We start from the raw sequence: 24,059 nt of genomic DNA, 5'->3' as shown, positions 1-24,059 counted from the left end.
GCTGTCACTCAACAAAAAAACACTCAAAAAAAAAAAGAAAAAAAAAAAAAAAAACATGACAGCAACACAAGTTTGGAGTTGCTTTCTATGATAATACAACCCTTTAGCTTAATGTGCCACCTGTTGCCAAAGTATGGTCACTAACATGGAGCTGGAATATAATGTAGATGACTAGCTCAAAGGTTTCACGTTGCATCGAGCTCCCAGAGAAAGTCCTGAGCATCCACTTGTGCCAGACAGCCTTTAGGCTACATTCATTTAAAAGAAAACATTGTAGTTGGTGTTAAGTGAAGCGCTGATTGTTGTTATGTGTCAGTTAAACTTCTCATCTCAAATCTGTACTGTGAGAAGTGGTGCTATCCTGAGTTGAAAGACAGCCTACTTTACGACTTTACTATTGAGTCAATAGGCGTGTGTGTTTGTGTCGGCCGCTGTCCATTTCCTAAGGTTCTGAAATTCAAACTTTTTTGATTAGCCAACTTTTTTTATTTTTTTTATTTTGGGAAAAGGGCGTAAGCCTGTGAGCCCCCACGGATAATAACAGAGGAACACTGACAGATCTAATAGACGTATTATGATTTATTTACCAGACTCTCAAAGGGAGATGGGTATCTCTCCGCACTGTCAGACGCTGCTCTCCCTCTCCTCCGCCTGCTCCGTGGCCAGTATGAGTGACAGCCCGGTCAGCGAGCTTGCGCCCGCAATCTGTGGTGGAGAATTACAACTTCAAAAACCATAGGTTCCAGATAATCTTATAATGAAAATGTGTGTAGGCCTGTCACAATAACAAATTTCGCTGGACTATAAATTGTCCCAGAAATTATTGCAATAAACGGCAATATTGTTGTGGACTCTCAGTTTCTGTTAACAAAAGAAGCCCTGGAATAAAAACCACACACACACACAACCAAAACAATAAATAAAATGGATGTACACAAAATTGCACTTAAACATTAGACCCAGACATGAGGAGTGCCAAAGAGATGAAGCAGATGCCTCAACAGGCCATGTGCAAAAAGCATATAAAAATAATTTCTCCAGCATAAAGCTTTGTTCAAATAAAGCAAAAGTGAATTGCAGTCTACGTCCACAGCAGAGTGTGCACCAAGGACAAGAGAGAGCGAGCATGTCTTCGTGTAAATGTCGGCTTTTCGACTACACTAAAGGGCAACATCTCTTTAGCAATGAAGCGAACTGACTGTGAGTGCAAACCATTTTGCACTGTCCTGTTTGTACTTTGTTTGTCGACCAAATGCCCCGGTGATTGTTTACTGTAGGGAAGACGGAGATGGCCCATCTGTTGTAGTTTTGTCCCCCCAGCTCAGAACACTGCCCTGGATGTTTGTGTTGTAGATGCATGTTTGTTATGTTGCCATGTTTAGTTGGTACCGTTTTACTACAAATGCGACATACCGACTCGCTAAGGTTAAGTTGTTCACCGGGGTCATTCGGTCTGAATCCAAAGTGCTCACCCACTGCAGCTGGTGCATTTGGCTTTGAAACCAATTGCATATTTTTTTTTAATTTCTATTTATTCCTCCAACTCTCAACTAGCGTTTTCTCCTCATGCAGCTCTTTTGCTGCCCTCTGTGGTGGGCTACAACTGGAGTCCTGCCTCCCAACACAGAGATCATGCAAATTGTTGACCTTATTTGTATTTATCATGCGATTAATTGATTCATTGACTATCTCGACAGGCCTATCTGTGTGTCGAGTTTTTTAAACAAACGATCGGGACAAAAAACAACTCTTGTCCACGAGTCTCCTGACAGAGCTCCAGCCAGCTCACAGCGGGGTCTGAGAAGAAGGACAGGCCGGGCGGTAAGCCAGCGAACCACGGCAGGCACCGGCCGGCTGTCACGTCAGACTGTGGAGCTTCTGAACTCCGACACAGTCAGGCCAAATTTGTAATTAGCCATACATTTTCGTAAAACGACCTATATTTGAGCTGTACAGTTTCCAGTTGTTGGCCATAACAGCAATCCGTGGTTGTTACGACTGTTGCAGCGCTTTGCACACCAACACACTTAACTTTACATTCCTATTCGGGCGGGCCAGTTGTCAATGTGGGTTATTACCCAGTGTGCTTTGTTGAATGGTCTCAATGTTTTTTTGATTCATTTCATGTGCATACTATTTTACTAGAGATGTAACGTAGTATTTGAAGTAATGCAGTAAGTGTGCATTTAGTTTCCAAGCTTATTTTGTTTACACAACAATGTTAGTGACTAAATCTACTGAAATAGCCACCATAACAGTGAAGTGTGATGTTTAAGATGCTTATGTAATGTATGTCTTGGTAATAACAAAACAGTGGTTATCTGTACATCTTTGCCAAGCGCAAAGAAGAACAGAAGGCATCAATTAATTGTTGGAGAGGGTCATGCTTGTTTTCCCAATCATTTTGGACGGTCATAGAAAAATGTATTACTGGCGACAGGAGGATCAACTCTTTTTTTTGTCAAAAGACCCCAAAACTTCTCCGGTAGCCCCTTAAATCAAAACCAAACAGTCCCTAAGACTATAAAAACGTCAGTCAGCAGAGAAGCAGTAGGGTGGGATCTGCCAGCAGGCTACTGTTAGAAACTGCAAGAACAGATCCCTATTAGATTGGCTTCCTGAATCATAGGCATAGCTATTATATCTACTTTTGTTACAATCTGCTGGCTTTAGAATTAATGCTGAAAACACCCTTACACATTTAATACAACAGCTACATGAACAAGTCTGCAGTTGAATCATTCCCCATATTCAAAAATGAATGCTGCCAGTAAAAGTCTGAATGCAACCTCTGACACAGCCACATTTTCATCCAACTGGTTTTAGCTCTTTGCTTTATCCGGCACAGCAATACCATTGCCATGGCCAGCTGGTTTTGACAATCAAAGACCTCTGAATAATTGCATTGTCTACTCCGTATTAAAGTGCTAATAATCCATAGAACAAAAGACTTGCACTGGGTTTCGGCACGTATACTGGATGTGGTGATGCCAGAGCAAGTGGCATAAATTGCCTCTCCCAGTCAGGCTTTCGTCCCGTGGGAATTTGTGTCTTCATGCAACAAGTATGTAATAGGCTTAACAGATCACAGCTGAAAGATCCTTAGCCCTCAGCCTAAGCCAGTCTTGAAGGCAATTACAACCACAATACCTTTGCACCAACACGGGAGAAAAGATGAGCCGGGAGGGAGTGATTGTAAAAGCCGTCAACGCTGCCACACAGTTCCTCTCTGAGGCTGTCAGCATCATGTGACTGCAATGAGGGAAGATTGTTCATTTCAATATCCCAATAAGGAAATGAAAGGCAACAGACATGGCTATAGTCATTTTGGCCCTGACAGCTGATGAGTTTTCCTCAGGCACATACAATAGGCAGACCTGTCAAGGTCCATATCTCATCTCTGTTGCCTGTCAAAGCAATTTCCCCCAACTACAGGAATGACATTCAAATGTTTTTTTTACATCTGCAAACCTGTCCCTATTGTTTATAAATGTAAAACTGACAAACTTGCAGCAGCATAGAATACTGGAAGATAGTAAGTAAAAGTTGGGACATGGGGTTTGATTCATCACTAAAATGTATTATGGGAAATACACTTCCGTCAAAAGAGAGATTAGAAGAAGAGTGATACCACACTAATTTCAGTACAGTAATGATTTAGCTGGAGCCCGCAGTCAGTTATCTTAGCTTAGATGGTAACTCTAGATTTGCAAAAAGATTCTCTCAAGACTTGATTTATCCTTACCTTAACCATTCAAAGTCAATGCCTAACCACTTTTTTGCAAGACCCAGCAAATCTTGGGTTCACATCTGGACACAACCCCATTTCTCGGCTCCAAGAGGGTGCCAGGCAACAAGGCACAAGTCCAGCAAGATAATGCTCTCAGCCAAGAAATAGACCGGCACAATCGTAAAATGCCAAACATCTTTTTTTTACACTTTTTGTACAGATAAAACAAACAAAGATATAACATGTTAATTAGCGGTCTTTAATAAAAGGGTGCCAGTGGGTGGAGACTCACTGCTAGCTTTTATGCTAAGCTAAGCAGCTGTTGGCTGTATCCTTACACTTAATGGGGAGATATGACGGCGCTATGTTCAAAAATAGCCTACATGTAAAAACTAAACAGGCGTAGTAGCTCAATCTGACCATGGAAAACATTTTTTTGTTTCAGCAGATATCTTCGTTACAACATTGAGCTAGCAAGGTAGTTTTGGGTTCAAATACGTGGTATTTATTTAGTTTGGCAAGTTCCACGATCTCTACAAAGCTAACGTTGGTTGAAGTTGATTGGTTGACTCAGCCGGGACTAGAAATAGTCTCTGTTGCTATTGTTTTATTAGAAGAGACAATAGCACCAAAATATGAAAACATTTTGATTATACCTTTAATTTGTTAGAAACTGTTAAGTATGATGACAATATTATACTAGCGGCTGAACTTTACAAGCACACCCTCTTGTGTAATACTATATTGCTTAAATAACATAGACCCCATCATAATCAGCTCTAAATCAGGTGTTAAAATAGCACTTTTTGAGCCATTATGTGTTGTTTATTAACATAAACAACCACGTAGCATCCTTGCTACAGAAGCTCTCTGTTTTCTTCGTAGCTTGAGCCACAGGGAGTGACTTCATTCTGACTCCTCCACCAGCTTTAATGTTCTGCAATCAGACTCACAATGATAATGAACTCACTGTCACCAGAGAATAGGTTGCCCTTTAGGTGAGCGTAGTTTATTTTAATTCTCACAATGCAATGAAGCAGGTAGTTCAAACAAGGCAAGAGGACAGCAGCTTTAAGCAGCGTGAGTGGTGTAGAGCCAGCATTCATCTAGGGATCGCTTATGGGCCTGGCTTACAGTAACTTCCTAATAGTGTTAGAGAGAGACGGAAAGCGAGAGCAGCGGATACCGGTGCCAGGAAACATTTTCCACAAACAATTTGGCTGTGTTTTATCTTCCCCTTGTTCTCTGCTTCACTGCATCTGTAAAGGATCATCTGAAACTACATCCAGATTTGTTCTGGGTAGTTGGCATCATTCCGTCTCAGTCATTTTTGAGCGCAGGCTACTCCTGAACTTTAACGTGTAAATGCAGTATAACGTTACCTTAGCGTAATTTTCTTTCTAGAGGTTAAAAGTTTGGAGATACAAAACACCCTATTGCTCTGTTCTAAAAATAAAGTTTACTCTGGAAAATCTTAGTAAATAGCACAAAATGCTGGTACAATTTCCCAAATCCCAGGGTAATGTGTAGATGTAAAACTATTGGTAGATTATTTTTTTTTTAAAAAGAGTAAAAGATAAAGAAAACAAGAAACCCTCATATTTGAGAAGCTGGCACCTGGGGTTGTTTGGCCTTTTGGCTTGGAAAATGACTCGCTCTTTTAATTGACTTATCATTGCAGCTCTAGTTAAGTGTGTGTATACATGAAGGGGTGGTGGTATGGAGACAGCCCCACTCTTGATTACACTCCCTCTCATTGTTTGTATGGATGAAAGGGGACTAGCGAGCTAGATAGCAGCCAGTCTCATGAGGTCCTCTGCAAAATATTGCCTTGATTGTTCTGCTCTCTTCATTTCTAATCCTCCACGCCTTTATCTCAGTCTCTCCCTCTATCCCGGTCTTTGCTCTCTCATGCTTGCTCTAATCTTTATTCAGTAGACATCATTCAATTGCAGGGGATTCCTGCAAGCCGGTCTGCCTGCCAATAAGGCAAACCTGTGTTCGTTGAGGGGTGGTGAGGCTTGGCAGCTAAGAGGAGAAGATAGATGCCTTAAATGTTGCTCCTTTCTGGCTGCTGGTAGAAATACTACTCCTACAGGTTCCTTACTATGTAGTACTCATGATTACATCTAAACTGAGCTAATACTGAAAAGGCATGGATCAACAGGCAGGAGGAACGGGTCACAGATAACACACATGGCATCCAAAAACATGCCAGTCTTATGACACCGTCAATCATTTCAGTGCTTTGTACTGCCATTAACATCTGAAAATACAATGGGCCTTTACACAGCAGACATTTTGAGTCACCACAGCAGATAAAGCACATTTAACACCATTAATATGTCTCTGCTCCTTAAATCAGTCAGCCCGTGAGCTGACAAACACAATGGCATGGCACTGAAACTGGTAAAGCTAAATGGAGTGCGGCCCTAATCCATGTTATTGATTACACCTGTGGTTTCTTTCTACACTGACATGTGACACTGTGATACAAAAGCCAACAAAACAACTTGAGCAAGACTGGAATAAAATGGAAGCCCAATACTGAAGCAATACTTTCCACAGCTCTTGCATCGACCTATTATTTTCATAAACATGAAAATAAAATAAAATTCAGCCATGATAGTGTAAGCGTTACACAAACTGTAGTAGCCTAATGTTAGTCTAAAGTTAGCTACGTGGCCTTTAGCTGTCACCCAGAGAAGGCTAATTATCTTGCTAACTGCTTGGTCAATGGCCAGTTTTACACATTAAAACGACAGACAGGTGCCTTGCCTCCTCATTTAAATGCTAACATTTGAGCAGCACGATTAAAACCTAACAAGCTGTTAGCCCAAGTTTATGCCTTACGTTATAACGTAGCCTAATCGTCGTTTTTAATTCAGGAGTTCATGTTTCAGTCTTTTGTTTTACACAAAGTTAACCCAGCGCGTATAGTTTTGAAAACACTTACCACTGTTTTCTTGTTTCCAAAGCACCCATTTTATCCACCTGAAACATTAAAATAATCCATCCTTCTTTGCCTTCTTGTTACTAATTTTTTTGGCGGCTGGCAATTATTGACCCGTTTTCTGAGGAACATGTAAATTGAAACTTTTTCATCCACTTGAACGAAATTGTGAAAACCGGAAGTGACATGTATTTTTCTCTATATCCATCCATGATTAACTATCGCCAAAATTGAGCGTAGCCTACTACGTTTTTTTACAAGGTAGGGAGTTTATATTTATTAATCGTATCCATTAATTTGAACACATTTTCTATTTTTTTAGTTTTCAGACACTGAACATAAAATAATCATAATGTTGGCTATCAGTTTAACCTTTTTTTGTGTCTGCTGGCTCTCAAAACTGTATTGACATTTATTAGATATTTTAGAACCTCTCTTCAAATGATCATTATTGTGAGATTACCATAGATGCACTTGGTATTCTGTCCAAACAAGACATGAATAAATGTGTTCCCATGGTTACATTTAGCCAAACAAGGGCCGGCCCATGATGACCTGCACAGTGCCCATTTAGGGTGAGGGGAATAGAAATGTCAACTTTTGAAGTCAGTGAGCCAAGAAATCATCAGAAAAATAAAAACAATAAAAGCAGTATATGACTTAAGCAGAGCCTTGACATTTCTTTGCAAATGAGGGCAGTTCTCAGAAATTGGCCTAAATTGAGGCGAGATTGATGATCTCTCTTGTTGTGGAGAAAATCAATGTTAGAAGATATGAGAGCTAGTATGAAGCATCAGAGATAAATAGACGTGACTGTATCTATTTGTTTGTGGACATATTAATCAGGCCCTGTAGTACCTCGAGTCAGAAAATGAATTTCAACTCAGCCGATACAAGATTAGTTAAACAGACAGGTCCACAACTCAGATGAGGCATTACGCATTTACTGTTTTTCAGCTTGCACACACCACGGTAAAACAAAACTTTGGACTCAAGCTGCACATTTCTACATACAAACAATACGTTTTTCCTCCTGTGCGTCAAGCCTCTTAAAAATAATATGGAGCTCTCTTGTTCAATTAGTGGGAAGGTCAGTGTTGTCAGAAGGAAGCAAATGAACCAGGCTTAGGATTTAATGAAGATCCCCTTTATATGGTAAGTGAGACTCCACAGCCTTTTCTGATTATGATCAAATCAAGTTAGAGAAAGGCCATTCCAATGCAGAATGTGATAGGGTGATAGAATAGATTGATGTTTTAGGTTGTATTTGTATTATTATTTTGTTTTAGTGCTATTATTATTCAACCTTGGCATCTGGGAAAGAGTTAGGGCGTGTTGAAAAGGGAAAGTGGTGCATGTCTACCTTGTTGCCATTTATGAGATGTGTAAATAAGAGAAACCCGACACCCAAAAATAAGCCCCATGTTGACTATATCTTACGCCTGCCTCTGGTGTTGTCTAAAAGAGGAACATTCATTACCATGTACATATTCCCAGTGAACAAGATGTCTGCGACTACTTCAGCACCACATTACAAATGCAGTCCTTCTTTGCCTAGTGTGCTCACCAAAGAATTAAGAGATCTACTGTTCTTGCTTGCAGTATTATTAAACATTTAAAAATGACTACTTCTCCAGACTCACGTATCATCAGTCAGCCAGGAGTTTATGAGGCAGATTACCGTAAGAAAGCAGATTCTTACAGGGATATAGCTGGGGGGGGGGAACTTCAGGCCTGTTTCTTCAGCAACAACAAATCCACAGCTCATAATTACATCCAGGACGAGGACTTTGTTATTGCACAAAGATTTAGAAAATAAAGTCATCCATGCTCATTCTCAAGACTCGATTATTGCGACTCCCAATAATTTTTTGCATTGTGTTTAAAGCCCTGCATGGTCTCACCCTGAGCTATATTACGAAACATTTATCCCTATGCAGTTAAGCCCCTCAGATCTACAGATCAAGGACTGTTAACCATTCCACCAGCTTGTCGAAAGTTTTTTTGGAAACAGGGCCTTCTCAGTAGCTGCACCAAGACTCTGGAATAGTGTCTGAAAATATCAGAACATCAGAATCTCCTTCATCTCCTTAAAAAAGTGTCTAAAGACTCACTTTCACTCCCTTGCCTGCAATGATTCTTGACATGATTTGCATTCTACATTGATATGCATGAACGTCTGTATGTGTGCAGAACTATGTATTTATGCATGTGTTTAAGTACTAACGTCTTCAGATAGTCTTTTTTTTTTTTGCTCAATTACGATTGTTGAAAAGGCACACACCTGGTTTGTTTTTTAAAGAAATACATTCGACCTTGACCTTAGATGGTTAGAAATATTATCCCTCTTCAAACCGACTGACCTGTTCATTATACTCCAGGTTTAAAGCACCACTTTTCTATTGAAAACATGAAGCAAAACACATTCCATAAAAATATCTCAACAACATATGCAGCATTTGTCACAAAACCACAAAGGTGACCAATTCCGTGATCAATGCACAGCCATACAAGGTTATTGGTAACTCATGTGAGAGTAGTTATACCAGTGCATATCCACAGTTTTGTCCAAATATTTAACCGATTTAAGCTATCTAATAATCTGGTTTGTGGAAAAGGGACAAGATAGAAAAACATTGACTGCTTGTCTATGTTAATGGATAGTTGAAGATTGCAATGCCATTTCATATAGATATTCATGGTCCTTAAAGTAGCCTAATGACTGATGTCCTCTTGTGCTACCTTGAGGTTCACATTTGTGATTTGGTACACACATTCATGTTACCAATGCTCAATTGTAATAAATCATGATTTCAAAGTTCCGTACGACATGAGTGCAGCCCTACAGTCCTGTAGACATTGAAAACTACACCACAAAAAGTTTTGTGAAGATCAACAGTTTTTTGCTGCAAATGGGTTTTTAGAGCAATTCTCTGATCAATAACATGATGTAACCATAAATCATCTCAACACTTGGTGGCTGTAGGTCAGCTGCCATCCCTCCTTCACAAGGTTGTGTCAGGTCAGCCACACAGGTGGATACATTATAAGGTGATGTATTATTTAAGAGTATTCAATTGACTTATTTAACTTTGTTGTTACCTGCATAATATGTCATGCTTTTTAGATGCCATTAAAAAAATAAATAATTCAGCCTTAAATCCCATGACCGCTCGGGTTGAGGTTTTAATGGCAAATTATGCCTATCAGTAAAAAAAGAGGTGCCGCAGTTTATGTGGACAATTTGTGTATGGGAGGTCATTAGAGCAAGCGGAGTAATTCAGTAAATAAGCTTCAGGCAAAGTCACTACACTTAATTTTTCTAACTACTCTGTTATGCCAGCGTGAAGTCAGGCTCCTTCGGAAAACCCAATACTCAATCCGATTGACTTTGTGAATTGTGTTGGGATAAGCAACAGCATGACAAGTTTGCAAACCAAGAAAAAAAATACAACACAAAATTCAATTAAGCTTTAGCTGGAAGCATCTGATAAGTTTATGGAAATGCAAGTTTTATGTAAATCAGTTGTCTGCATGGCGCTGTGCCAGATCACAAGGGGCTGCAATGTATTGCATTCAAATTAGCAGCCTCAGAAAACTCAGCAGCTATGCCTAATAAACCCCAAAACAGCATTACAGTCTCAAGAGTGCACTGCATATTTTAGAAGGGATTTCATATTATCTGCTCACTCTTAACATCTCACCTATTGCAGTAAAAATGATAACCCTCTTTACAAGTATTCAAAATTACTACCCCACTGCAACTGCTGTAATTGTTTTCTCAAAATGCAGCATAAACCCACACACTCTGGAGATTACATCAATATTAATGCTTGTGATAAATTCTTTATTTAAAACAACTCTTCCTTCAATTTCTTCAAAAACCAGACAAAGTATGAGCGGAAATGTATGTGCCAAATACAGTGCAGATCTGAGAGCAAGTAATCACAGAGTACACTGACATCTTGTGGATGATGAAAGCAACTTCGGGTACTAAAGCTGTGTGCATTGTAAGATACTCTTACTTCCAATCTCTCTCATTTTATTTTATGAAGAAACTGCTGCTCTGTGTGGCATTTATTAATCCAGCAGATTCATGGACACACATACCTTAACTACAAATCCTCCATTACACATTTGCACTAGGCATCACATTTCTTACTGTACACTTCCTATTATTCAAACAAAAAAATATCAAGTCAGTTATCATATGGACAGGAAACATACTATAAATACATAATTCCTTAGAAACATTACTGTTTCTACCAAAATAATTAATAAAAACATTTATTTATTTATAAACATTTCCATAATACTCTCCTCCCTTTCAATAGTCAGATCAAATTGTCATTAAAGAGTAAGAGTATTAGGCCCCCTCTGTTTGGAGGCATAAGGCACAGTTGGAGTAAGATGTCATTAGGTCACTGCCGTCTTTTGACACCTGCTGGGGAGATGCTACCTTGAGACAGTGGAGCTGGCGTGCGATTGGCTAGAGGATGTAGTGGCAGCACTGAGCTGAGAGAAACCACTATGACTAGACTCCAGACTGGTCATGGATCCCCTAGATTATAAAAAAAACACACAAAATATAACAATGATTTTTGATTTTATAATAATACAAAGAAAACAGAGAAGAAACGCTCAGCACAATAAAACTGACCTGAAGTCATGGGAGCCCAGCACCTCGGTGTAGAACATGATCTTACACTTGTGGGAAGAGACCTGCAGTGAGGCCAGAACATCATCCACACGTGGCAGGCTGGAGGCGGAGCATGCTGGGGAGCTGTGGAATCGCCATTGGAGGATGTAGAAGCCGGGCCAACGGGTTATGTGGGAGCCCTGTTTGAACAGAGAAAAGCTGCAAGGTCAATATGAGACTGCAATGGAGAATCAAATTTTATACTATGTATGTATGTATGTATGTATGTATGTATGTATGTATCCAAAAATAAGCCAGAGTGCAGAATAGTGATCTCTCTGACCTGTACACTCTCTCCCTCCTTGCAGGTGAGGGCTTTCTCCACCATGCTGTAGTCCTGGCCCAGCACCCAGTTCCTGTCTATCAGCTGGGCGTTAACGGCCCCTGGGGACGTGAGGCCATGGGCACCAAGAGTGTCTTTCTTAGGGGGCTGCGGGGCCCTCTTGGAATGGTAGATGTTGAAGACCATATCTCCTTTAGACACGTCGAAGTCCCACGTGATGACGGAGGAGGCCTCGGTGATCTCGATCAGCATCTGCAGGAGGATGTAATGAGATTAGAAACACAGAACATCAGACAGCAGGCCATTAATCATATAATTCTCTTGTGCTGAAATGTAAAGTTCTTCCAGCAGGTGGCGCCCTACTCCACATAACATGCCCCCTTGCCCTCACCTTCATGTGCTATTTGCACAATTAAGGGAGCGTGGCTCTTTGATAGATGAGGATTTTGGATGAGGCGATTTAGAAAAGCGGAGACCTTACCTCATATGGGGCTCCCTTGAAAATACTGGCACTCTTATAGATGGAGTCAGTCAACAGGCGGTTTTCCTCACTCTCCAGCTCTTCTGCTGTTCTGTACAGGGATTTGGGAACCGTACCTCCCTCAGGAATGTCACCCTGGTGAGGGCAGAAGTGAAGCGTAAGCAATGCCAACAAGTGAGAACTCACATTAACGTACGTTTTAATGCAAAAATGTCTTTGCTTGTTTGTAAATAATGCTCAGTCCAGACCAAAGATTTGCGAGGAGACTAGTTGAAACTTGCAGCTACTTGAAACGTACCGGTCTGCAGCGTTAAAACCTTCCGGTTAACATTAACGCAACGAGACCAGACAGTGTATCATCTCCAATGGAACGGCTCTTTGTACTTGCGTGGCAACTTCCGACTTTCAGGCTTTTTGTAGCTGATATATCACTATGAATGTGATAATGTTAACGCTTGCTACAGTTGCATTTCTAGTGATGAATCGGCAAAATCATTTTATTTATTTATTTATTTAATTTATCTAATTCATCACTAGACATGCTTTGTTCTATCACCGCTCGCTTGACCACATACTGTGCTGCCAGGCGGCCGTTGACCCTCCATCTAAAACATTTCGACCAGCTGACAGTTACATAGAAATAAAATGGAGTATGGATCATTTCCTATCTATAGTTTGTAGCGGACTTGACCAGCTGACTTTGCTGTTGAAACAGGGGACGTCTTACGTTCTAAAACCAGCCTCTGGAAACTTGACAAGCTGGGTCGCAGCAACACCATCAGTTGGCTTGAGTCGAGCCGGTTTAGACCGGTAAGCTTTCCCCTCAACGTTCTAAAAACGGTTGTCTCACATGAATCTTTGGTCTGAACAGGGCTTAAGAGTTGAGAGGAAAGCTAAAAAGGACTACAGCAAACTAAAGAAGTAACAATATGTCAAATCAGGACAAAAAAGGCCTGGTACACCTTTTAATACACCTTGTAAATTGATAGGACTGCATGCTTTGGACTAAACCTCACCATGGAGTCCCCTCCCAAGAAGTCAGGAATTATTTCTTTGTCAATATAGTCCACCAATCCTCCTGGATCCTGGTAGTCGTTTCCTGCGTAAACAAGGAACTTCTTCCGGGTATTCTCATCAATCAGGGGGCTGACCTGGAAACAAGATACCACGAGTCAGATCGTTAGAGCAACAGCAGGTTATGAACTGTAAAATTCAGTCCATGAATATTTGAATAACTTGTTTAAGAAATAAACAACCAACCTGTTGAGCATCTGTATTTGTACTTTATTTAGATTTTATCAGTGTTTATACATTTCACCCTTACATCTCATGCTACCTAACCATTTTTTATTTTTAAATACAGATCTGTATCTTTCACATCCCCAGGTAGCAACAGTTACAGCCCAAACTTCTGCTTATGTAATGCCATAAGGCTATGCTTTTATTATTGTTTGGATTTATTTTCTTATATATTTGTGTATGACTACTTATCTTTATTTCTTTGCTGAATACTTTTATTACAAACTATACCATTACATAATATTGCTGTAATGTAGCAATGATCAAATTTACCCAATGAGGATCTGCATATTGCAATTATCTTCTTCTCCATTTGTTTATCATAGGCACATATTCGCAATATTGCACGCAGCAAGATGCAAGCATTGCCTATGTACTGTCCAACTTCATACAGTCTTCCACAATCAGATGAATTAAAACCACAATAAGTTCAGACATGTATTCTCACCAGGGTCCAGAGCACTGGGAAAACTCTGGGCGCCCTCAGTATGAGCAGGCGACCCAGAGTCTCGGGGTAGTTGGCCTCCACCACCTCGATGATTCTCAGCAGTGCCTTAACACCCGGCCTCCACAGGTGACGCATGTTAAGACCCTCCAGATCCACCAGGCAAGTCCAGCAGCTGATCGAAACATTAACAAAAGACATTACACGACTATACGTTCAAGCGTGTGTACACCCGATTGGCTGTTAGCAAATGAGACAATGACAGAAAATGGATGGATAAAATGGAGGCACCTAATGGGTCGACCGAAGACTCTGGTGTTCTCTTCACAACGCCTCAGTCCTTCCTCGTTGATGGACAGGACCTGGGTCACATTAAAGTTGTAGCATTAATGGGACTGACAATATTTTTAAGGCCCCGTATCTTGCTCATTTGCATGTTCATACCTGCATTTTGGGTTTCTATTAGAACATGTTTACATTAACACATGGATACTAGACCTGGGCCCGACGGGTCCCGGTGGTACCCAGCGGGCCGGGCCTGGACAGATTTTAGAAATTATGGTCTGGTTTGGTCACATCAGCGCGATAAGGCATGTTGCATCCTTTCAGAGAGCTCAGTGCATGTGGGTGGGTGGGTGTGGTAAGTGGGCAGAAGAGATATAGAGAAATAGGAAGCAGACGTGACCGAGCAGAGTTGGTGGAACAAGTTTTAGTTTTGTACACAGTGTGTGCAGTGTCCAAAATAAACCCCAGACTGAAAGCCAAGTTCATTCATTTGCTCACCAGAAACGGGATTTTAACCTTGACGTTATTCATTTTATAACGCCGCCCTGGAGGTAACGAGTCTCCCCTGGTTTTCTGCTCACGGTTGGAAACGAAGCAAGCAGGAAAGGTTAACACATTGAACATTTTAAATTAAACAGCTTATTAATGAGCGCTTGTTGCCCTGTGTGCGCTCATGCAATCATCCATTGACATTTCTGAATGCCTTCCTACAGTCGTTTGATAAAACAAAATATTTTCCACACAAAAACATATCCTACATTTGTCATTAGTATGGGGGGGGGGGAAGAAATGAGATTATAACTGTGTCGGCTTGGGTCAGGCTCTCTATCCTGACTTTAATTTAAATGCTTTGTTTTTCTCTTACTGTCTGAATATAAATGTATTCACCCTCGGTGAAACGCTCCGTTTAAGTGCCTGTGTCTTTAAGCTCTACTCCTAAAGGAGCACAGGCTGCTCTAATTGGTCAACATTTCAGGGTTTTTCCCGCATCTGCGCTCTCTGAGTCTCTGCAAAATTGTTGCAGCCGGGAAATGAAGGTAATTGCACTGTAGCGGCAGACTTTTTACAGAATGGGACCTTTAAATGAAAAAAAATGTTTGTGTATGTTGAGGATTAACTCTTGTACATGTATTCATGTCACCTGTCTCAGAAGTGCTTCCATTCCCAACGCTCGCACCAAGCCCTTAGTGTCCATTTGCCCCAGGCGCAAGATATACAGAGGACGGCCGTCTAAACCACAAACACACACAGACAGACACGGAAATGTACACATTGAACAAGTAAAATCAACAGACAGAATGAGTCACATCCTTATGTGCACTTAGGACCTCCGTCTTGTTTAAAGCTGGTATTAACCGTTTCAACAGGTATTTATTTAGCATGTGAACAACACAAGGGCACTTCCTGCTTTCATGTTCCACTGCTCTAACACAGTGGATCAGCTGAGCTGTAAAAAGAAATGACTCATTTTAAAACATGGGAGCCACACCAGATGGTGCTCAGACTTTACAATCAATAATAAACAACGGGGACTTTTTAAATACAAAAGACTAAATTTGTCTCTTTTTCCTTGTTACATTGTTTTTACATAATCACGGTATCTTTGTTTAACAGCAACTAATTGCTAACATTAGCTAAGGTCTGCAATTGCTAACTTTAGCTGTCTGAGTCACATAACTGATTTAACCAAAAGATGTATCCTGGAATTCATTCAAAACTTTAATTTGTTTCAAAAGAAAGTAATAAATATTTAAAAAATGTACCTGAAAGAGACAATTATACAGTACTATTACTTGCAATTATTTCTGAGGAAATTCATTTTACAGCCAAATTTGGAATTGTTACAGCTCTACTGTTAAGTGTTCACCATTGACAAACCACTGAATAGCAACAGTAATAAAAAATAAGTGAAAATGACATGAAGTTCAGGTAAAATTGCCAGGTAGCCAGTTTCATCGTCATCAAAGTACCTCTGTCGTGGTGGTGCCAGCCGCCGGTGTAATAGTCCAGAAGCAGTTGTGGCCGCTCCCACGTGTCTAACAGGAAATCTACCTTATGTTGCTTCCTCCAAATAAGCGACTGGCACAAAAACTCCCTGGCCTTGTCCAAGTTGAAATCTCTGGCCCTCAGGAAGCGTAGCACATGCTGATCCTTTGGAATCTGTACAACAAGCAGGGGTCAAAACTATCATGCAAGGCTCCAAGTTAATAATACAATAAATGCAAAAAAAATTCTTAGCATTTTAGCCAATGGATGATTTATATTTTCTACTACTAATCTACAGTACATGCAAGTGTGGAAGGAAGAGCTGAGCAGAAGTCTAGACTGGGAGCTCCAGAAATAAGTATTTAATTGCACAAACAGCTCTGCAGTCAAACAAACAATCTGTGTTTGTGTTTAAGTGACCTTGCCCTTGTGGGTTTCCTGGAGCCACTGGCGCAGTCGGATAAGACAGCTCTCCTGCAGAGGCGTTAAATCCCCTAGGTAACGTCTGATGTAGTCAGCATCCAACTTGTCTAAAGGTCAAAACACAATTACAGTGTAAAGATAGCACATATTGCATGCAAGAATGTAAGTAGGTGTACATTACAGTGTAGTTTCATCATGAGGAAAAAAAATAATTATATAAAATGGTTCCAAAGGAGTCGTGGTCGGATTGAAAGCTTGGGGATCACACACACACACACACACACACACACACACACACACACACACACACACACACACACACACACACACACACACACACACACACACACACACACACACACACACACACACACACACACACACACACACACACACACACGGTTTACAGCCAGAGTTATTTCACCCTCTGTAAATACTTCCTTCCTTTCGGTGAAGGTATGTCCTTTAAATAAGTCAATATGAAGAGGAATAGTAGGAATTATACATCTTAACTTTCTCATTGCACTTTTGGTGAGTGCTGGCTACGGCTCCATACTTAATTGTGACTAGTGAGTAAATAACTGACCATCGGGAGAGCCAGCCACTAGCTCTGTGGGAGCGGCCGGTTCTTTAATGTCTAGGCCAGTCTTAGCAGTATTCACTGGGATGGCTCTGCCAGGGCAGCAGGGCAGCAGCTGAAGCCTGGCAGCAGCAGAGCCAGAGACAACAGGGGGGCTCCAACGAGGTATGTAAGTTACTCCTTCTTCCTCCAGCTCTCTGAGGTAGTACTCAATCATCTCTTTACCCTGGAACACAGAAAGGAGACAAGACTAATGTCACACTACGGTAAATAGTTAAACGGTTGCATGTACATGCAACTACTATTTTAGGGAGATTTTTCCAAATGTAAGTACATTTTAAAGATGCAAACCTTTTTAATGCTGCTAGCATACTGTTTCATAGCTAGCTTCTCTGCCGTGCTCTCAAAGCCAAAAAAGGACTTGATATCCAGACTGGCCGTCTGTTCAAAGCATGTCCAGTCCTCATTCTCCGGATGAACCTGTGGCAGGGGATCAAAATGTGCAATGCATACTGAAACTTCAACTCGGTATGTTGCAATACTTACTTCACTTGTACAGTAAGTCACAACAAAGCAGTGATAAAATACTAAATCATGAATCCATAAAAGATGTCAAAGATGAAGTGACTGTACATAAGTAATCACATGCAGCAGAAACAATATTGCTGGTGGAGGTTATGTTGTGTGAAGTAAGGAAATGTTTCAGAAGGGTAGGTATTATTGGAGTGAGTCCCACTACATTGACTCTAAAAACTCCACCTGTTGACAACATTTTCTAGCATTTGGCACACTATCAGAGGATCATTTAGATTATTATTTTCTATTTATAATTTATACTGTTTATTGACCCCTAGTGGTGAAAGTAGAATTTACATTTTTTGTTAGAACCCCTACACACACACATGCTCAAGACCTATTCATGCACAAATGGAGACGTTCGAGTGAGGGGTTACGGTGCCTTGCTCAAGTACCAGGAGGTGAACTGGCATCTCACCAGCTAACAATCCACACTCCGTATTTTGGTCCGTACGGAGACTTGGACCAACAACCCTCCGGTTCCCAACCCAACTCCTTACAGACCTGGCTACTTCCAACCCCATTCTGCCATTTTGTTTTACAGAAATGCATTTTTGCTGCTTTTCACACGTAGCTGTTGAGATCTTGTTTGAGAAAGGGACTTCTTTTTTGCACTAATCAAGTCAAATTTTTGAAAAAGTACAACAACAAAATAAAAACTCACAGTGTAATTGCAGCACTCATGGACAATGACCCTGTTGGAAAAGGTCTCGTTGCGGACCTCAATGTGTAGCGTCCTGTCTCTGCGATTCAGCGTGTTCTTTTGGCTAAAGTACAAGTAGTCTACACCAGCAATCTGTGTGCAGAAAACAAAAACAATCGTTTAAAATTCATGCAATCTCAATTAAATTTTATTTACAATGTCAAATCACAACAAGAGTTATATCAGGACACTTTGCAGATAGAGTCGGTCTAGACTCGGCATGGGTCGTTATACGATTCTGACGGTATGACGAAAATTATTACAGGTTCACAATACTGCAAATACAGCTTTTCAAATGTCTTTATTTTTTAAACACTTCACACTGACAGAGAGACGGATTACTGGACTGCAGTTTTTTACCTTGACCATTAAAAAACAAACAAAACAACAACAAAACGTCATGGGCGCCCGGTTAGCACAATTGGTAGAGCCGGCGCCCATATGTGAGGGTTTACTCTAGGGGTCCGGTTTCAACTCCAACCTGCAACCCTTTGCTGCAATGTTCTTCGCCCCTTTCATGTCTTCAGCTTTGCTGTAAAGATAAATAAAATTAACCAAAGAAATAATCTTAAAAAAAAAAAAAAAGCTCATACCTTCGGAAGGGTAGGACGGAAAATGTTAGGGGTTTGGAAATCTTGACTTTTTCAAACCGCGGTATACGTTGAAACCGGTAACCCGCCCATGCCTAGTCTAGACCCCATTCTCTAATTTACAAAGAACCAACAACTTCCCACGAGCAAGCATTTAGTTTGACAGCGGCGAGAAAAAAACTTTTCACAGGCAGACCTCGGAGAGACCCTGCCTCTAGGTGAGCGGCCATCTGCCGCTGCAACAAAGAGACACTGGTACAGACTTCCCAGAATAGGGTTCATTATAATTACAGCAGTTGGCATGATGCACGGTGGCACTTATAGTAACTATACAAATCGAATGCAACATTGCCATAAAATACCACCTTTCAACGAACTGATATCAACTGATAGAATTGTTTCATGGGCTTTCAAGCTGTGCAGGTACCCGTTTCAGAAGACGTGGGGCCTCAATGTCGATCACACAGCGCCTCTCAGTTACCAGCGTGGATCCATCTTTGCTCTCCGTCTCGCTGATGATCTCACTGTCCACAAACACTGGGATCAGGGGGGACTTTGGGAACCTCCTCACATAGGCCTGAGAGGGGGGAGGGGGGGGGGGGGAAGGGTATCACATGTGAAAGAAATGATCATCTAGTCTCAGATTATCTACTATTGATGTTATATTGTTGTACTTTCATTTGCACTGGTCTGGTGTGCCCGGCTCGGTACATTCTGTTCCCAGTGAGTGTTTTTGCTTTCGTCCTGCCCACTTCAAGATAGCTCTCCGATTGCGAAGGTCAGCAGCTTTAAATGAAGCCATAACAAGGAGGCCCGTTTGACATAAGAATAAACTGGTGTTGCTGACTCAGGACTAATGCATGTGATTAACACCACATCATTTCTGTCTGGTAAGGAAGTGTTTAATAAAAAAAAAAAAAAAGTAAAAAAAATGAAAAGCTTATGGCTTTAACAGTTTACTTCAAATACAAACTGCTGCAGTGTCAGCTTTGGTATGACCAGTTTAGTGATTTGCATTTTATTAACCCCGGCACCCTGAATGACCATCTGTCCTGGGCTCATCTGTCAATATTGATTGAGCAGCTGTTTCAAATAGTAGCAGTGTCGTTTTTTTCTGCTGTCAAAATAGTGACAAGTAATCGAAGGAAGGGAAGGACCTCGACCCTCACCGAATAGACAGCTGCCTGTTTTATGTTTAGATTAACAATATTAAACTAAATTAACAAATTAAAGACACAATTTTACTTCCTCTCCAAAATTCACACTCAACAGCTGGTCTTTCAGAAGCACGCACACATCCTGCTTGTATTGCACAGCATATGAGATATTGAATCAAGATCACATTATCCACTAAGCAAATTAATGGGAAAGTCTGCCTCGGTGATTTGTAAGAACATGTTTCAATGATTGCAGACTAATTTAAATTAGTAACAAGAAATTCTTTAAACAGAATAAAACTATCAAAGGAACACATTTGCCACAACCATATTGCACATTAGCAAGCCAATAAACATTTAATGGCTTTGTGTTGAGCAAGAAAAAGGCTTATTTCTTTAAGGGATATTGATTAAATGCAATTCAACGGGTGTAAACCCCTTGTAGATTATTGAAATCGCAATATGGACTATAGTGGAATATCACCTAATCACAGTGGGGCGCAATATTTCTTAAAGGCAAAATGTGTCAAACCATTGTGAATTAAGTATTTTGGTGCTGCAGAGACGTCCCAGCCAACAAATCGTATCATACAGACTAAAGACATCATTGTATTTTTTGGTTTGCTACAGATAAAGCACCAAAAACAAATAAATAAAAAACACAAAAAAAACACACAGAATCAATTTAATTGTAATATTTTTCAATGAAAATAAGAATAGTGATAAAAAAAAAGGATTCCCTCCAATATCGTGAATCATACGGCAATTGCAATATCAGTTAAAATAATTGCAATTAGATATTTTTCTTTTATCATGCGGACCTAATACAAACCAGGAAAGTGAAAGGGATGACAATGATGTCACTGTTTGAACATTCAGTACTATGCAAGACACTGATTGTTAGCTGGAGTAATATCAGCCAGGGGACTAATGAGAAAGCCCAGAGATAAATGGGAGCCAAGGGGGGGGGGGGGCAGACTATTCACTGGATCATTTCTTTTAGGCTTTCAAGTTCTGGACCTTTTCACAGGAGCTGTTATTTACTATTCACAAAAAGCCTATTTTGAGACTCTGTTCTTTAACGTGCAGTGGTGCAAGATGAATTTTAGACCTGTCATTTTCAGTGAAAGATGTGTCACTGAAAATGAAGCTGTGTCAAATTGGGACTGCTTGCTGAACGAGTTTTATAGCCTGCAGAGCAAAGTGTTACTGCAGCATCAGGGCCTTTAACCTGGTCGGAGGATTATTACATAAGTCTGGCTTAATGTATAACCACACAGAAAGAAAAGGCAGCAAGAGCAGACCGTGGATGAAAACAAACTCACAGATATGCACATTTATTTTACCTTCTCCTACTTTTTCTTCAATGACTTCCTGTTCCTAAATGAACGTAAAGCACTCAAGCATTGATGAAGAGAGCAGTTTATCAGTATCATTAAGGAGAAATGTTTGACTAGTTCATTATGGTGAACACATGATTGGATCTCTATTAGCATTTCCGTGGATTTCCTTGGTATGACTGTTGAATAATGCTGCACTAAAATCCAAAGATGTCGATAGTTACATTAATATATCAAGAAAAAACATCTGCTATAGAAATCGGTCAAGAAATTAAAGGTAAATAAATATTGCTAACATATAAAATGGTCAGCTAGGAATTGATTAAAGAAACTTTGAGAAAGAAATGCAAAGTTTAATAAGCAGCTTTCTCAGAGTATGTCTACCCTGTAGGGTATAACCTTTTTACTGTTTACCAAAGCATCAGGACAAGAATGTATTCAGTATGACAATAGTGTTGTCCATTCACTCAACACAAAGCATTCATTCCAGCTAAGTGCACAGAGTATCAAGAGAAAGAGACAGATGGCCCTGAGGGGCAGACAAGGCGTCTGGTCTCCTGTAAACTGCAGGTAATGAGACCTAGAATCCAGTGAGAAGGCCTATTCTATTGCCTATATATGCCTACAGTCTATTATGTATTTGATTTTTAATATTTAGTTTTCAATTAGAGCAAAAAGTAAGAAAATAGAATTGGGTCAAAGCCACAGTGGCTACAATCAGTGTGGCTTTGACTTAATTTCATATGCCTAATTGTAATGGAGGATGCATTCTCCAGTTTAGGTAGCCTATGAAAGATCCTGCATAAGTAAGAATATGAAAATTGGGTCCCCAATGTCATATGATATAAGATCCTGCAAAGTAATATGCTTGTAACTTAGTCTTGATAGTTGCACTGGATATATAAAACACACTACTCACCGCCATTATCAACTCAAATGGATGCTTGTAGACCCGAACTGGGGACTGGTATTCCTGCACCATGGTTGCAGCTGTTTCAGAGGAGACTCGGTTAGATAACCACAAATACACAATCATGACGTAGCATTTTAAATACGTAATTGTACTGTCTGCAGGTTTTAAAAAGATTGTATCAGCTGAGTGAGGAGTCGACGCAGAGGCAAACAGACTAGCATGTGACCCTCGTTTGATGTTGAGTTAAACTGTAGGTTAAGGTTAAACCGTACGTAGAGGAAAAAAGATAGGCCTGAGAGCCACCAGAGTTGGCGACTTTACGTAATGTCTATTATTGAGAGAGCTATGGAATCAGGCCGAGTGTAAAAACTATGCACGTGACGTCGTCAACTGTTCTATTTAGTGACAACGGCCTGAGCCGCGAACAAAAGACAACAACTTACAGCAGTCTTGAATCCTGGCGTTAGCGTCACTGTAACGTTAGCTCTCCAACTAGCTAACTGTGTATTAATATCCCAAACGCCAGTTGACTATGGAAAGTGTAGTTCCCCGCATTGTAAACACGAAAAATGTAAACGGAGCCGTCCGTTAGACTGCTCACCCAGATAGTTAACTCCGCCTTTTTCAGACAAGCAGGAAGTTCGTGTATCTGTATTTTTTTTTGGAGGGGGGGGGGGGGCGTTCTTGTAAAAGGCCAAAACACTTTCACATTTCTATTATGCTAAAAGCTCGAAACACCCACACAGGTGTTTTCAGTTAATCTTGCTAATTAGACCTCATCCTAGACTGTGTGCTGGTTGATTGACATCTTCCTGAGATCCCGTCAGCATGTTAGGGCGGAACAAATTACGCCTAGGCCCTATATCATTCCTACTGGTAGATGAAGATTTGTGATCTAATAAATTCCCATCAAAGCTCTGGCCCCCCTTCAACCCAAGCAGAGGCTATAAGCAACAATAATTTACAAAAGTCTATTTACAGCAGACTGCATGTCTTAGCTCATAGGCTAATGGAAAATTAGGACACTTTTAATATGAGTTATTAATTACATACTATTACACACGTTTTGATTTAGACACTGATTGCAGCAATGCACTAGAGTTGATCATTTAGTTTTAGTTTATGTCAATCAATCACATAAATACACATCACTTCCATAACATAAATGGTAAATTACACCTTATTTCTCATTACACCTACCCTTTCTACATTCTATTTTATTCTTATATTGTTCTTAGGTGGCTCCTGATGATATTGATCTCATAAAATGTATTATCATTCATTTCTGTATTTATATTTACACACATGTGCAGAAGTAAAAATAAAACTCAACAAAATATATTCCCATTCATATAAACATTGCCATTCATGCCTCACTTTTTTCTATGTTAATAATCTTACTTTTTAGTATTTTTTTAAATCTTTGTAGCGTCAGCGTGTAACTCATTTTTACTTCCTCATCTGAAAGATTCCACATGTTTAATCCTTTTAGTGATATGCTGTAGATCTTTGTTTTACATTTCTTCTAATCTTTATCTTTGTGAACATGTACATTCACCTCAGCTCATTCTTGTCTCAGTTCATCAATCATGGATGGATACGGGCCTCTGAGCTTT

The 24,059-nt window shown here is 40.3% G+C and overlaps 1 protein-coding gene and 2 long non-coding RNA genes across 4 annotated transcripts in view; all 3 read right to left on the bottom strand.

Moving 5' to 3' along the window:
• LOC117957541 overlaps positions 1–6,219 on the bottom strand; it is a 21,826-nt gene extending 15,607 nt beyond the window's left edge. Inside the window, exon 1 of the long non-coding RNA XR_004659530.1 lies at positions 6,209–6,219. This is a non-coding gene — a long non-coding RNA (uncharacterized LOC117957541). The remainder of the gene's footprint in view (positions 1–6,208) is intronic.
• Positions 6,220–10,498: 4,279 nt separating this feature from the next.
• LOC117957513 (SEC14-like protein 1) lies at positions 10,499–23,071 on the bottom strand. 2 transcript variants are annotated; one of them, XM_034893319.1, is made up of 16 exons: positions 22,887–23,071; positions 22,450–22,520; positions 19,461–19,610; positions 18,405–18,536; positions 17,516–17,644; positions 17,171–17,390; positions 16,582–16,691; positions 16,146–16,335; positions 15,317–15,405; positions 14,182–14,252; positions 13,894–14,065; positions 13,163–13,297; positions 12,147–12,281; positions 11,666–11,917; positions 11,344–11,522; positions 10,499–11,244 (listed from the first exon to the last, which is right to left on the bottom strand). In XM_034893319.1, exons 2-16 carry the CDS (start codon positions 22,510–22,512, stop codon positions 11,139–11,141), a joined length of 2,133 nt encoding a protein of 710 aa, XP_034749210.1. In that variant the 5' UTR covers positions 22,513–22,520; positions 22,887–23,071; the 3' UTR covers positions 10,499–11,138. The 2 variants fall into 2 exon arrangements, with proteins under 2 accessions (XP_034749210.1, XP_034749209.1); XM_034893318.1 differs by lacking the exon at positions 22,887–23,071 and having other exon boundaries at positions 22,450–22,715.
• Positions 18,578–19,431, bottom strand: LOC117957544. Its single transcript, XR_004659533.1, has 2 exons — positions 19,140–19,431; positions 18,578–18,657 (listed from the first exon to the last, which is right to left on the bottom strand). It is a non-coding gene; the product is annotated as an uncharacterized LOC117957544 (long non-coding RNA).
• Positions 23,072–24,059: the final 988 nt, after the last annotated feature.

This window comes from Etheostoma cragini, chromosome 15, assembly GCF_013103735.1.
Source record: "Etheostoma cragini isolate CJK2018 chromosome 15, CSU_Ecrag_1.0, whole genome shotgun sequence".
In the NCBI taxonomy this organism is placed as follows: domain Eukaryota; kingdom Metazoa; phylum Chordata; class Actinopteri; order Perciformes; family Percidae; genus Etheostoma; species Etheostoma cragini.
Note: the sequence above shows the minus strand (reverse complement) of the source record. Positions and strands in the feature narration are given on the sequence as shown.